Here is a 15,012-nt window from a genome sequence, read left to right as displayed (position 1 = left end):
CATGGATCATGTCAGTTATTATTGCTCCATCTGCCATTTTTCACTGTTGTCCTTGCTTGCTTACCTAGTCTGATGATTCGGCTGTGTACATCCAGACGTTAATACTAACTGCCCTTGTGTAATGCCTCGATCACGGGCTCATTGGGCTGGCATATGCAAATATTGGGGGCATACACCCCAACTGTTACGTAACAGTCGGTGTTATGTTGAGATTCTTCTGTTCTTCGGAGGTCTTTTAAACAAATGAGATTAATATAAGAAGGAGGAAACAATGGAGTTTAAGACTCACTGTATGTCATTTCCATGTACTGAACTCTTGTTATTTAACTATGCCAATATAAATTCAATTTTTAATTCTAGGGCACCTTTAAGTATTATTTTGTGAATGTATACACTACTGACACTGAATATTTTAGGTTATGTATAAAATTGCCTATATATAATTAAAAATATAAATGAATATAATTTTATAATTTTATATATTGAAAATTAATTAGACTTATAATGTATAATGTCTAATGAAATTGAAAGGAGTAAAACGTACATAGTATTATGTATATTTTTCCTTTGTATGTCTTCCTAACATATGTAAAAACAATATCATTTCAGGTTAATACAGGCTAAATACGTTTGACAGCACCTGTGGTTGATTACCAGAGAACTGAATTTTGACTTGTCCCTCAGTTTGTAAAAAATGAACAGAAATTGCTCTAACAATGGAGACCCATCATGCAAGATGGCTAGAGGGAAATGTCAAGATGTTTAATTTTAAACTTTTTCAAGTGTTTAAACATAGCAACAAATCATTTTTGAAGTTAAATGACTGAATTTTAAGGTACAGAAATATATTTAGCTGGATGCTAAAATACATGCTAATGCAAACGGTATGCAACATAAGGGGCTTTCGCACTGAATAGTTCTAGGAACTCAGTTCTAGGAGCTAGCCATTAGAATACTTCCCTTAGAACTAATTTCTCCCCGGGCCATGTTCCTGGTTTCATTCGCACCGTGAATAGGAACTCAAAAGCGGCCAACAACGGGATGTTAAGCGCAGCATTTACAAATACTAAAAATCGTTGACTGGAGGATGCTGTGATCGCGCTGTGTTTGTTGTGGGTTTTGTGATAACGGAGATGCAGAATTTACGCGCCTGAAAGAGCAAAATGAGCAAAATCTCCTATGACAACTTTCAGTATTACGTATCATCGAGGCAAAGAAAAGAACACAACCCTGCAGACAACAGGTTAATGCCATTATCGGTGTTTCCATGTTCGTGGAGTAAATATTTTTACACAGCTTTGTAAAATGGCCGGGTGCCAGTGTTTGACATGCGTTTGACCTATCAACATACATTTACGTAGTGGATAGTTCCTATAGTGCTGGTTTTGACCCTACTCCAAAAGGAGTTCTTAGAACTAAAATCGTTCCTATAGGAACTATGAAAAGGTTCCTCTGGTGCGAAAGGCCCTAAAGAGTCTATAATATAATTTTATCAGTCTATTCCAAAAGCATGAACTACTTAATTGCAATAATTTTTTTTTTCTTTTTTTTCACATTCACATTAATTTTTGACTAGATACTTTGGCTTTTGAGTTAAATGTGTACGTTGCATTCTTTTGTAGAGTTTAACTGTGCTTTTTACATCCCTGTTTCTGAGTTCCAAAGCCTCTGTTCCTAAACATGATGTTCAATGCCTTTAATCAGTCACTTTGCAGATGTCACTTTGACATTTTTAGGCGCCTCTATTTCAGATTAGGTCATCTTGTTCCCAGTCTTTGATGAAATATCAAGAGCTGGGATGAATTAAGGTACACGGTAATAAATTTATGCCACTTTCCAGAGGTAAAAAGCCACAAAAGTCAATTGTCACTGTCAAAAACAGTATGTCAAAGAATATTCTCGGACACAGCAAAACACAGGGTTCAGCCCTGATAAGTAATATTTATACTTGATGGATTTGAGATGTCTGTGTTATGATCAGAACATTAAAGACCACTGGATATATGACCAACCAATCCTCTATTTTTTCCAAAACTCTCATCTTTCAGTGACATCACCCCATCCTCTGAGCTCCACTGTGAGATAGCCTTTCGGGTCTGGTGTGACTCCAGTGTCTGTGATGTTGAGATGTGATGACACTTGTTCATATCCAGCTAGCCCAGTTTAGTTCAGTGCTTGTATTTGTGACAGATCTATTCAATAAGACTCTAGGCTAGGTTTGACCAAAATTAGGCCAGGAAGCTGCAGAAACTGCCTGTTATATTATTTAACAGTCCACTGCCATTGGGGCTTGTGAACAAACCATTGGGTACCCTGCATGGGCAGCAGCACATTCCTCTGGTTAAACTTTTATAGGGGCCAATCACACTGTGGATGAACTGTACAACAACTTCTATTGCTAGTATTTTGTGGTGGACTTGTGGTGAAATAAAATTCTTTTGATTCAAATGGCAGGTGCAACAAAAGTCCATTTAAGAAAGACTTTGCCCCGCTCTCTTGAGAATCATAAAAACATTTTCTATCCCTTGTTGATGCAGACAAGGAAAACTATTATGAGTAAGTGGCTTTGAGATAGCCCTCTGTCACATGGCGATTGAGTGACCGTGGTAAAGGATCTGTACAGAAATATCTTAATGGTAAATTCAAGTTAGTCAGTCAAATGTGAGAAGAGCTACAGAATTCCTTAGGGATTCGAGGAAGTACTGGTGCATATCCTTAACGCTGCATTCACAGTAGACGGTGGGCGTGTCTGAAGCTTGGTGATTGTGCAACTGTCATAGTGACAACAGCCAATCGCATTACTTTCCAGTGTTGAGTGAAAGCAAATGGCTAGCTTCTGGGCTAGGGTATTTGCATAAGGGGATCTGATTGGCTGACGCCTGCACTGTAAAAATGAACAGTGAAATGAATTAAATTAAATGAGTTTGTTTCACTCAAATAATAATGAAAGTTCATTGTACTTAATAGAAATAGAAAAAAGTTACATGAACTCAAAATTTCATTGTAGTAAGCTGAACTTAATATGATTGAGTTGAGCTGCAGCAGATTTCTAATTCCCAGCATAATTTGCGTTAGACCATATAAATAACTGTTGAAATTAAGTGATTTTTGTGTGTTTTTGCACAAGATTAACATATGGAGATATAAGATAATGTTTAATGTTGTGTTATGTTGGGTTATGATATGTTCTGTTATGTTAGTTTTGTAGGGTTACCACTGTGGTGAAGAGTAGAGCCTGTGGTTAGGTTGAAGATGAGCTGCAAAACATTTAAGACCACATATGTTGTTTGATTACATATGTGTAAGCATGTAATGACTTTCTGATAATGTCTCTCTGATAGTTATAATAGCATGTGTTATTTGCTCTGTAACATTTAACCAAGATCTGAATGTGATGTTTATGTAAATTAACTGTATGTAATTAACATTATGATTATGATTTGGGAAAGGGATGCTGGTGACGGCATCACACTAGCCTTGATCCGCTTCCATGGCTCTCAGCCCCGCCCCACTTGTCACAAAAATTTTAAGTTCTACCAACTTTTAAAAAAATGAGTTAGTTTACTTAAATGTTTTGAGGTAATAAGTTTCCTCAAATGTTTTGAGTATTTTGAACTTATTGGGTTTTACAGTGTGCGTTGGCGCTTGAAAAGTAGATTTTTTTTTACCTTCTGCTGTGAGCAATGCCAGTGACACGACGCACCAGGGCCCACAATTCAGTTTGACAATCCACAACGTCACCCATTCAAAGTAAATGAGAAGCGTTAACGCTGACATAACCACAATAGCATTACATAACCACAATAGCATTAGGAAAAAGAACAAATACCATAAAATGGCTTATCAGAAACCATAAAAGTTTCTTTCCCTTCTTTTTTTAATAAAGCACTAGAGAGAAAATGTGCTAACACCACTGTAGACATTACTAATGAGAGCAGTAATGTGAATTACAGCATATGCCTCTGGCACTTCTCGTTATAAATACATATGTATCATCATGGCAGACTGGGGCGCACATGAGAAAGCATCATTTGCTTATAGCAAACTAACACTTGAAAATGTAAGCAAATGGTTCACACATTTTCTTCAGCAGTGAAGTATTATCCCAGTGTCGGCTACACCAAAAAAACCCAAAGCTGCTAGTTAACAACATTAAGTTACAAAACGCGTAAAATCTTTTTCTCGTTTGAATTGCACTGTCGAGTTAAGGATTCCAACTTTGATTTGAAGAGAAATGTGAAAATGTGAAAAATATGAGCCTGTCACATGAAACTTGTCTACTGTCTTTTCATAAGTCTGAAACTACTGCTGCGGTTTTCCAAATATAGTCAGATGAGTGGGTGTCCACTGAAGCCGACTCTGCCCTAGTTATTCAAATCGGGACATCCAAACACACACTGCTACGTTGCTTGTCATGTCCTTTTCAAGCTGTCCCATCAGAAAAGCTTACCCCAATGAGAACAACAGCAAGATCAAGACCTTGTCTGCTTAGGTTCAGTCATGATTTAAAGGCCATGTGTTCAAATAAATATACTGAGAGAAAGTTGGCATTAACTTGGCAGAGAACAATGAAGCACTTTCACAAGAGTGAGAGTCAAGTCTGATATTCAGCACAAAAACATGAATGTTTTTATATTGCTGTTATATAGCTTACATCAGTTACAAAGACGTTCATATTGAGTAATATTCTAACGCTAACATTCAAAAGTTTGGGTTTGTAAGATTTTCTTTTTTTTTGGAAGTCATTAATGCTCACCAAGCATTATTTGAAAAAATAAAAATAAAAAATTTATAAAAAATTAAAAAAATTAATTAAATAAAAATAAAAAAATACAGTAAAAACAATAATATTGTAAAATACTATTTCAATTTACTAGAACTTAATGTATTTTAAGATGTAATTTATTACAGTAATGAATTTTCAGTTTCCTTTACGCCACTCTTTAGTGTCACACGATCCTTCAAATATCATTCTAAAATGCTGATTTGGTGCTCAAGTAGTCATTCCATCATGTTATCTATGTTGAAAACAGATTTAAGTGCTGCTCAATTTTTTATTTTTATTTTTATTTTTATTTTTTTGTGGATGTCGTGGTACATATTTTTAATATAAAGTTTAAAAGAACCACATTTATTTTAAATAGAATCTTTTTGGAATTTTTTATTATGATCTTAAATGATCTTAATGATTATAAGTATTAATGTCTGTTACACTTTATTTTAAGGTGACAGTTACATTGTACTAAGTACTGAGTATTGAATATTAATTAACTACCCATATTTACTATAGAGTTATGGTTAGGGTTTCATTTGTGGATAGTTACTTGTAATTATACTGTTATTACTATAGTAAGTACATGTAGTAACATGTAACTATGTCACATTAAAATAAAGTGTTACCTTAATTTCTTCATAAAAAAACAACAACTTTTGAACAACTAGTGTACATTTCAGATGAAGTTTAGCCATTCCCAGTGCTTTTTTAGAAAATGCCAGCACTCTTGAAACGCCTCTTGTCCAAATGGAGAAACAAAATTTGTAACTGTTGTATAAAGCTCTTTGATAACTCTGACTTTTGTTATATTATTAGTATTGGCTTTAGGCATAAACATTTAAATAAATCTTTGTATATAGCTTTCCAGACCTATGCTAAATATACTTTTAGATTCTCAAGTTCTAATGAAGGTGAAGTTAAAACAACAACAACAACATACAGACACCGAACAAACGGTGCTCTTTTGGCAGCAGAGAAGTATTTTAGGAAAACAGCTACTTGGTTAATGCATCTCAGGCAGGGCGATGGCCTATTCAGGTATCTCTCAGCTGCCTGAAGACCACAGCGTCTATTTGGACTAGAGGAAATTTCACAGGCCAGTGGAGAGACTACATCATGCCGTCTCCAGTGCTCCGTGAAATATTTCCTTGGCAACAGGAGAAACAGCACTGATGCTGAGGGGTAAATTCTGAGGATAAAGCCAATCTGGAACAAAGGCTAACTAGATGCTCCCATATGGAGCTCATGATCGATATTCAGTGACACAGCAGACATGCAGCAGTGGTATTTAGGAGGAGTGTGAAGAGAAAAGGGTAGTGCAGACTACGAAATGTCACTCTCTATTTTAATTGCAGTCATCAGAGCTTTGAAGTAAACAATGCTGGATTTTGTGAGTGCTGTAAGCTTTCTGAGCTCCAACGCACAGAGCTGGATGGCACGGTTTCAGGTCTGAGCTGAGAAATGAGAAATTTGATTTGCCATACCTCTCCATAATGCTTAATATGTGCTGTCGGACTGTTTGTTTACCAATATGGCAATATTTACCATGATGGCTTCTTTGTCACATATTTGTGAAGGCTAAGGTTGCAACAGTAAGCCAATTATCCACTGAAGCAAGGGATTGTGTTTAAGCAGCCAATGGAGCATTGTGTACCTACTTGTCTATTCATTTAAAAAAAAAAAGCTCTAGAAGCTATCCACCAATTTTTCTCACAGGAGTTGGAATTTACATATAATCTGCTTGATGTTTATTTATCATATTACTGTTTCCAGATATCAGAATAAGGGTCAGGCACATTTAGTGTTTCAACCCATGAAACATTAATAAGCTGGAGAGAATCTATGTTATCTATTTTTCAAATTCACAGATACCACTATTATATTATAACTGTTATTTTCCCATTTAGGTGTTTTGTTGTTGTTGTTGTTTTTAAATGAATTAAATTTGTTATGCATAGCAAATGCCATTGTTATTTTTATAACTGGTATTTTTGCGAATGAGATGAGAATTTTTGTTTTACTGTTTGTTCTTTACTGTTTGTTCTACTGTTTGTGTGCAATACCGCAATATCTAAAAACTGTATTTCTTGGTGGGACCACAGAACTTTTTGAAACAGTCACCTGAATTGTAAATGAGATTAAATTGTAAATGTGATTAATCACTCTCAAGCTGCAGGAAATTATGTCAATGCTGATTGGCTGACAGTGGCCGATTCAATAGCAGGCTCACTATTGATCACAATTCAATCACTACCCTCAAATAATTGGGCACAGGCATAACATCTAAAGTCACAAAATATTAGCAATTATATGTTTTTATTTCATCAGGATGCATGTCAATTTAGAATTTATACAGTTTCTTCCAGAATGCTAGCCAAAATACAGGTAACAGAATGACTTATATACAAATTTCAAGGAAGGGGAGAGTAATATTTCTGTGTCATATTAACAGTGCCATCCTTATTCATGCTATATGGTTAATAAGCATGCAGTCAACACAGCTGTGGTTCATTATATTCTTCCTGTGGGAGAGAATAATTAAAACTTTAAATCCTACACTAATGTATGAAACAGACGCTTAAAACGACAGTGATTTCACCTGAGCGTCACTGCTGTCAGAGAATTAAAGAGAATTAAACCTGTTTCTGAGTAGACATCTGTCAAACAAGCTTCTTCAAACTGCCAATTTCTCATCCAGAAAATTGAAAGTAAAATAAGTACTTATGTTCTGTCCCTCGTGAGGACAACAGCTGATATATCATGAATCAAAATATAATCATTCACTCCTTTATCATTTGCTTAAAGGTGCCCTCGAATGAAAAATTTAATTTATCTTGGCATAGTCAAATAACAAGAGTTCAGTACATGGAAATGACATACAGTGAGTCTCAAACTCCATTGTTTCCTCCTTCTTATATAAATCTCATTTGTTTAAAAGACCTCTGAAGAACAGGCGAACCTCAACATAACACTGACTGTGACGTAACAGTCGGGGTGTACGCCCCAGTATTTGCATATGCCAGCCCATGTTCCCAACATTATGAAAGGCATTAGACAAGGGCAGCCAGTAACGTCTGGATCTGCACAGCTGAATCATCAGACTAGGTAAGCAAGCAAGAACAATAGCGAAAAAGGGCAGATGGAGCATAATAACTGTCATGATCCATGATATCATGATATTTTAGTGATATTTGTAAATTGTCTTTCTAAATGTTTAGTTAGCATGTTGCTAATATACTGTTAAATGTGGTTAAAGTTACCATCGTTTCTTACTGTATTCATGGAGACAAGAGCCGTCGCTATTTTCATTTTTAAACACTTGCAGTCTGTATAATGCATAACACAACTTCATTCTTTATAAATCTCTCCAACAGTGTAGCATTAGCCGTTAGCCACGGAGCACAGCCTCAAATTCATTCAGAATCAAATGTAAACAATATAAGAGTATACAATACTCACATAATCCGTAGCATGCATGCCGCATGCATGACGAACACTTTGTAAAGATCCATTTGAGGGTTATATTAGCTGTATAAACTTTGTTTATGCTGTTCAAGGCAAGCGCGAGCTCCGTGGGCGTGGAGCAGGAGAATTAAAGGGCCAGTAGCCCTGAATCGGCTCATTTACAATGATGCCCCAAAATAGGGAGTTAAAAAAATGAATTAAAAAAAATCTATGGGGTATTTTGAGCTGAAACTTCACAGACACATTCAGGGGACACCTTAGACTTATATTACATCTTTTTAAAAAATGTTTAAGGAAAATAGAACTTATTTCACTTACAGCAAATGCCATGACCATGTCTCTTTTATTGTGCACTGTCCTTCTGCTTTATATTGTGCAGACATTTCTTTTCCATTGTAACTGCATGTTGCTTCTTCTCTTCATAGATTGACCATAAACGCAGAGTGCCAGCTTCAACTGCATAACTTCCCTATGGATGAGCACTCCTGCCCCCTCATCTTCTCCAGCTGTGAGTATCTCTTCCCTTTAGTCTCCTCGGATTCACAAATTTAGATTTCCATTTCTTTTTTTTTTTTTTTTTTGGTTGAGAATGTTTTGGTTGTCATTTGTTCTTTGTACAAGACAACCTTACATATTCATGAAGCTACAACAATATCAACATGCCTTGTGAAATGCTTAATTTGAAGCATATCAGTACAGTGTTGACAGGGCTGTGCATAGTCATTTTGGGAGCAGGTGCTCAAGTGAGTAAAAGGACACCCCTTTTATATTTATTTATAAAAAGTAAAGTTACGTATTGTTGATAATCTTTCAATTGATTACACTATTTAACACTATACTATGGAAGCTTGTTTCTGCCACTAAATAAAAAAATAAAACAGGTAATTGTGTCTCGTGATTCTGACTTTTTCTCTCAGAATTGCGAGATTTAAACTCGCAATTGCGAGTTAAAAAAGTCAGAATTGCATGATATAAAGTCAGAATTGCATGATATAAAGTCAGAATTGCGAGTTATAAAATCAGAATTGTGTGATATAAAGTCAGAATTGCAAGTTATAAAGTCAGAATTGTGAAACAAACTCACAATTGCATTATGGAAATTGTTTTTTTTCGGAGAATTGCGGGTTTATATTCTGACTTTGTAACTCGCAATTGCATGTTTTAAAGTCAGAATTGCAAGATATAAACTAACAATTCTAAGATAAATGGTAAATAAAATGCGAGATATAAACACAATTCTTAGAAAAAAGTCAAAATTGTGAGATATAAACTCACAATTTGGAGAGAAAAAGTCAGAATTGCGAGTTTATATCACACAATTCTGACTTTTTAAGACACAATTGCAAGTTTATATCATGATATTCTGACTTCATAACTCACAATTGTGAGTTTATATCTTGTATTTCTGAGAAAAAAAACTCAGAATTGTGAGATATAAAATCAGATTTGCTTGATTAAAAACTCGCAATTGCGAGAAGAAAAGTCAGAATTGCACGAATCGGTCTACATTATATCACAGAATTGCAAGTTTATATCTCACAACTCTGACTTGCAAGTCTGAATCGCGCGTTATAAAGTCAGAATTGCAAGTTATAAAGTCAGTTGAGAGTTATAAAGTCAGAGTTGAGAGTTATAAAGTCAGAATTGTGTGATATAAAGTCTGAATCGCGAGTTATAAAGTCAGAATCTTGAATTATAAAGTCAGAGTTGAGAGTTATAAAGTCAGAGTTGAGAGTTATAAAGTTAGAATTGAGAGTTATAAAGTCAGAATTGTGAGTTATAAAGTCAGAATTGTGAGTTATAAATTCAGAATTGAGAGTTATAAAGTCAGAATTGAGAGTTATAAAGTCAGAGTTGAGAGTTATAAAGTCAGAGTTGAGAGTTATAAATTCAGAATTGAGTTATAAAGTCAGAATTGAGAGTTATAAAGTCAGAATTGTGAGTTATAAAGTCAGAGTTGAGAGTTATAAAGTCAGAATTGAGAGTTATAAAGTCAGAATTGTGAGTTATAAAGTCAGAGTTGAGAGTTATAAAGTCAGAGTTGAGAGTTATAAAGTCAGAGTTGAGAGTTATAAAGTCAGAATTGAGAGTTATAAAGTCAGAATTGTGAGTTATAAAGTCAGAATTGAGAGTTATAAAGTCAGAATTGTGAGTTATAAATTCAGAATTGAGAGTTATAAAGTCAGAATTGAGAGTTATAAAGTCAGAATTGAGAGTTATAAAGTCAGAATTGAGAGTTATAAAGTCAGAATTGTGAGTTATAAAGTTAGAATTGAGAGTTATAAAGTCAGAATTGAGAGTTATAAATTCAGAATTGAGAGTTATAAAGTCAGAATTGAGAGTTATAAAGTCAGAGTTGAGAGTTATAAAGTCAGAGTTGAGAGTTATAAAGTCAGAATTGAGAGTTATAAAGTCAGAATTGAGAGTTATAAAGTCAGAATTGAGAGTTATAAAGTCAGAATTGAGAGTTATAAAGTCAGAGTTGAGAGTTACCGCTTTTATTTTTTTATTTAGTGGCGGAAACAAGCTTCCATACTATACACTGTAACAGTGTTTTAATAGTGGTTTAATTTTATAATGTTGACAGTGCCAAAGTTTAGGGCAAACACGATCATTACCTGGCTGTCACCAACAAAGGCAGGTCTGGGAGATGCCTGCTCTGCAGAGCACTGTGGTAGCTGTGACAAGGGATGTCGGAGTGTGTTGTTAAGAATAAGAATAAATTGGAGTGCACATGCTGAGAATTGATGCCACAGGCCAAATGTAATCAAAAAATAAAATAAAAAAAAATTCTTGCAAAAAGGGCACTTTTCTAGTCAGAGGCCTAAAGGGCAGGTGCTTGAGCACCACTTGGGGTCTATCTGTGCACATGCCTGAGTGTTGTGTAACAAAGGCCAGCTAGTAAGAGCTGTGCAAGTAAACCTCACTCCCCTGGCCTCAAGAGGCGGATTAGCGACTGAAGCTAGAGACTTCTCTCATGCTGGAGAACCGGTTTGAATCCTGCTCAAGTAGGACCAGTTACATTGGTGCCGTGACCCAGATGGGATTGAGGTTTAGGGTGGTGAGCATAACGGATGCCGGCTAGTAAGAGCTGTGCAGGTAAACCTCACTCCCTTTTAAAGAGGCGCACTAGCAACTGATGATAGAGGCAGTGGTCATTAGCATCCTTATAAGCGCATCCGCCTCCCATGCCAGAAGCGCCAGTTTGAATCAGAGGAGTAGAATCAGAAGGGTTACAGTTGCATATAGGCAACTTTGATCTTTTAGAATGGCCAAAGCATTTCTCACTTGTCTTTTATGCAGTAAATGTTTCGTTTAGAAGAACAATATGCCCTGGAATGTCTTTGAAATACTCGCATATCTTCTCAAACAAGTGAGAAATGTTCTGAAAATCCACTATTGGATTCAATGGATGTTTTTTTTATTTTATTACATTTCTCTCATAACAACAACACCAATAACAGTTTCGATTAATAGCAAGTAAACCAGACTTGCCACAAAAGCAATTCAAACTCTATTTGGCAATATTTCACATGTGAAAGGGGCGTTTATATTGGAGTCTCAGCAGCAAAAGAAATGTACGCTTTAATTTTAAAGGTGCAAGAGAAAGGAAATTGCCCATGAAAAACTAAATTATGACTGTTTTGACATAAAAGAAATTACATTATATATGGACTTCAGGGGGGAAAATAAGGCGAAAATGTACAAAATGACCCCTTTAACTGAGAAAGACAATCAGAAGTGATATTTAGCCTGTAAAATTGGATTTTATGGATAATATTGCAAGTGCACAGTTCTGATGGTAGACATGGTATTGCTGTAGGGAATGTGTCACAGCTGATTAGGATTTCATGCTTTATGATGTAATATCTCATTTTTGCTCTCTATATATTCTCTTATATAGAAACTAGGCCATGGATTTCATTGCATGTATACACCAAGGGCACGGATAGGCTGGTAATTACTCTGTAGGTCCGATGGGCTCTTGAAAGCTGGCTTCATTAGAAGGGTGTCATGAGTGACATTACTCACGTGTGATGGGTAATGGGTGATGCATCTGTGGTGTTAAGAGTCCAGGCAAAGAAGGACATAGGTAAATTGGAAAAGTTTGTGTCTCTGTGTAATGATTTCTCACTTCTTTTTCTCACCTAGCTTCTGTTTCTACCCCCTAACACATATCAAGGCTCTATGCTCATCTCAAAATGTTTTTTTTTTTAATACTCATTTGTGGAGCCATGCTCAGAATGACATACCATACGAACACCCATTTACAGAAAGCTACTGTATGTGTTACACCATTTCAACAGTAATTTTATTAGAGATTGTGTGGAAAGTACTAACCAAAGGTGTACTAAAGCAGGTTATATATATATATAATATTTTTTTATCATGATTATCTCATAAGATATATACACATATCTCTAGATATTTCTGCAACAGTGTTTGTTACTTGTCTGACTCAAAGGGAATAATATTAATAATGGTCATTGTAGTTATACTAATGATAATACAAAATAGTATGCAGTATACAAGTTCAAACAAACACATTTTTGCTTTGGTGTCGATGAAGAGGTACTTGATCCTTACTGATGGGGCTATACAAAAGGTATACAAAAATTGCTGCAAAGGAGAAACATCTGACAATCAGGTGACTATAAGAAAAGGTCTGTTCATCTACTTTTAATTGTATTGCTGTCTAGAAGAAACATTGATATATTAAATGGATCATTATGCTTGCTATTGCTACTTTTTTTTGAGTTATAAAGTTTTTTACTTCAAAATATGATTTTATTCCGCCTTTGTCTCATTTTCCATTACAAACTTAAACCAGGAGACATTTACTTTATAAGCAAAATGACAGGTGTTAAGGATGCTGGTGTAGAGAGACGAGGCAGATACGGATTTCCACAATGTATAAAGACTACTTTAATTAACACAGGGCAAGAACACCAAACATACACTAAACACAACAGAGAACGGACAAGGAGTGCAGGGAGTGAGTGCATTATAAAGGGAGTGCAGATAATAGAGTCCAGGTGCAGGTGATCTGTGATGATGGGGAGATGACGAGGGAAGTGAGTGCAGGTGTGGAGAACAGGAGGATCATGGGATATGGAGTCCAGGGAAACAAGGGATCTGTGACAGTACCTCCCCCTCCCGGTAGGCGCGTCCTCGCGCCGTAAATAGAATAACCGGGAGGGGGGGTGGGCGCCCTGGAGACCTCATGCAGGTGCCGGGGGATGAGTGGACTGGAGTGGAGGTCTCCAGGGCGGATCCATGAGCCATGGCGGGTCAGGAGCCTGGGCAGGCCATGGCGGGTCAGGAGCCTTGGCAGGCCACGGCGGGTCAGGAGCCTTGGCAGGCCACCATGTCAGAGGCCCACCCACATGTGTGGCGCCCACATGTCCCCCACCCACGGGTACTTGGCCCCCCCCCAAAAAATACTTGGAGAGGTTCAGGATAATATTGAGGAGTCCAAGGAATAAAGTCAATATGTGGGTGGAGGAGCATGGAGCTGGTTTGGCGGTGGATACTGGAGCGGCGGGCTCGGCAGCGGATACTGGAGCGGCGGGCTCGGCGGCGGAGACTGGAGCGGGGGGCTCGGCGGCGGAGACTGGCGCTGCTTGCTCGGCGGCGGAGACTGGCGCTGCTTGCTCGGCGGCGGAGACTGGCGCTGCTTGCTCGGCGGCGGAGACTGGCGCTGCTTGCTCGGCGGCGGAGACTGGCGCTGCTTGCTCGGCGGCGGAGACTGGCGCTGCTTGCTCGGCGGCGGAGACTGGAGAACTTTGTCTATAAGCCAGGCCACCTCACTTGGGGGCTCGCACAGGGTTAGAGCTGCAGGCTCGGAAAGGGCTGGAGCGGGTTCTGGAGATACTGAAGCGCAGGAGACTGGAGAGACTGGCTCGCAGGAGACTGGAGAGACTGGCTCGCAGGAGACTGGAGAGACTGGCTCGCAGGAGACTGGAGAGACTGGCTCGCAGGAGACTGGAGAGACTGGCTCGCAGGAGACTGGAGAGACTGGCTCGCAGGAGACTGGAGAGACTGGCTCGCAGGAGACTGGAGAGACTGGCTCGCAGGAGACTGGAGAGACTGGCTCGCCCTTCTTCCTCTTCCTCCTCTTAGGTTTACCGGACCCAGCAGAGATTTGTGGGCCCGGCAGAACACAGGGGAACAATTCGCTGGAGGGGTATGCGGAGGAAGATGGAGCTTGACTAACTGGCCAGGCCACCCGTGTTTCCGGAAGGACTGGACGAGATGAACACTTTTCCTGAACCACATGGACAAGAAACTTGGAGCCATTTAAATACAAAATTAAATTTATAGTCTCAGTTAAGGAAACATAATCATCAGGTTCATCAAAGCGGATAGTGTTCTCATCCAGCCCATCCAGAAACAGGGCGATAAGACCAGCGTCTGACCAGTTAGTCAAATAAGCTAGCTCTACGAACTCCTCCACATACCTCTCCAGTGAACGTCCGTACTGGAGGAGCCCGATGAGTCGTTCCGCTGCGGACATTGTAGAGAGAGGCACAGGAGAAGCGGGAGCCACCGCTTGAAGGAAGATTCTCATTTTAAATTGTGGAGATCCAGCGGTATAGGTCCGTTCTTCTGTTAAGGATGCTGGTGTAGAGAGACGAGGCAGATACGGATTTCCACAATGTATAAAGACTACTTTAATTAACACAGGGCAAGAACACCAAACATACACTAAACACAACAGAGAACGGACAAGGAGTGCAGGGAGTGAGTGCATTATAAAGGGAGTGCAGATA

At 38.0% G+C, this 15,012-nt stretch overlaps 1 protein-coding gene across 2 annotated transcripts in view; it reads left to right on the top strand.

Annotated features, from left to right (window-relative positions):
- The window catches only part of LOC137010923 (gamma-aminobutyric acid receptor subunit gamma-3), a 148,955-nt gene that overhangs the window by 102,432 nt on the left and 31,511 nt on the right, over positions 1 to 15,012 (top strand). For both annotated transcript variants that reach the window (XM_067373379.1, XM_067373378.1), the window contains exon 5: positions 8,665 to 8,747. In XM_067373379.1, coding sequence (XP_067229480.1) covers positions 8,665 to 8,747 — 83 coding nt within the window. The remainder of the gene's footprint in view (positions 1 to 8,664; positions 8,748 to 15,012) is intronic.

This window comes from Chanodichthys erythropterus, chromosome 21 (genome assembly GCF_024489055.1).
Source record: "Chanodichthys erythropterus isolate Z2021 chromosome 21, ASM2448905v1, whole genome shotgun sequence".
Taxonomy (NCBI): domain Eukaryota; kingdom Metazoa; phylum Chordata; class Actinopteri; order Cypriniformes; family Xenocyprididae; genus Chanodichthys; species Chanodichthys erythropterus.
The sequence above is the reverse complement of the archived record's forward strand: the minus strand, read 5'-3'. Positions and strand labels throughout refer to the sequence as shown.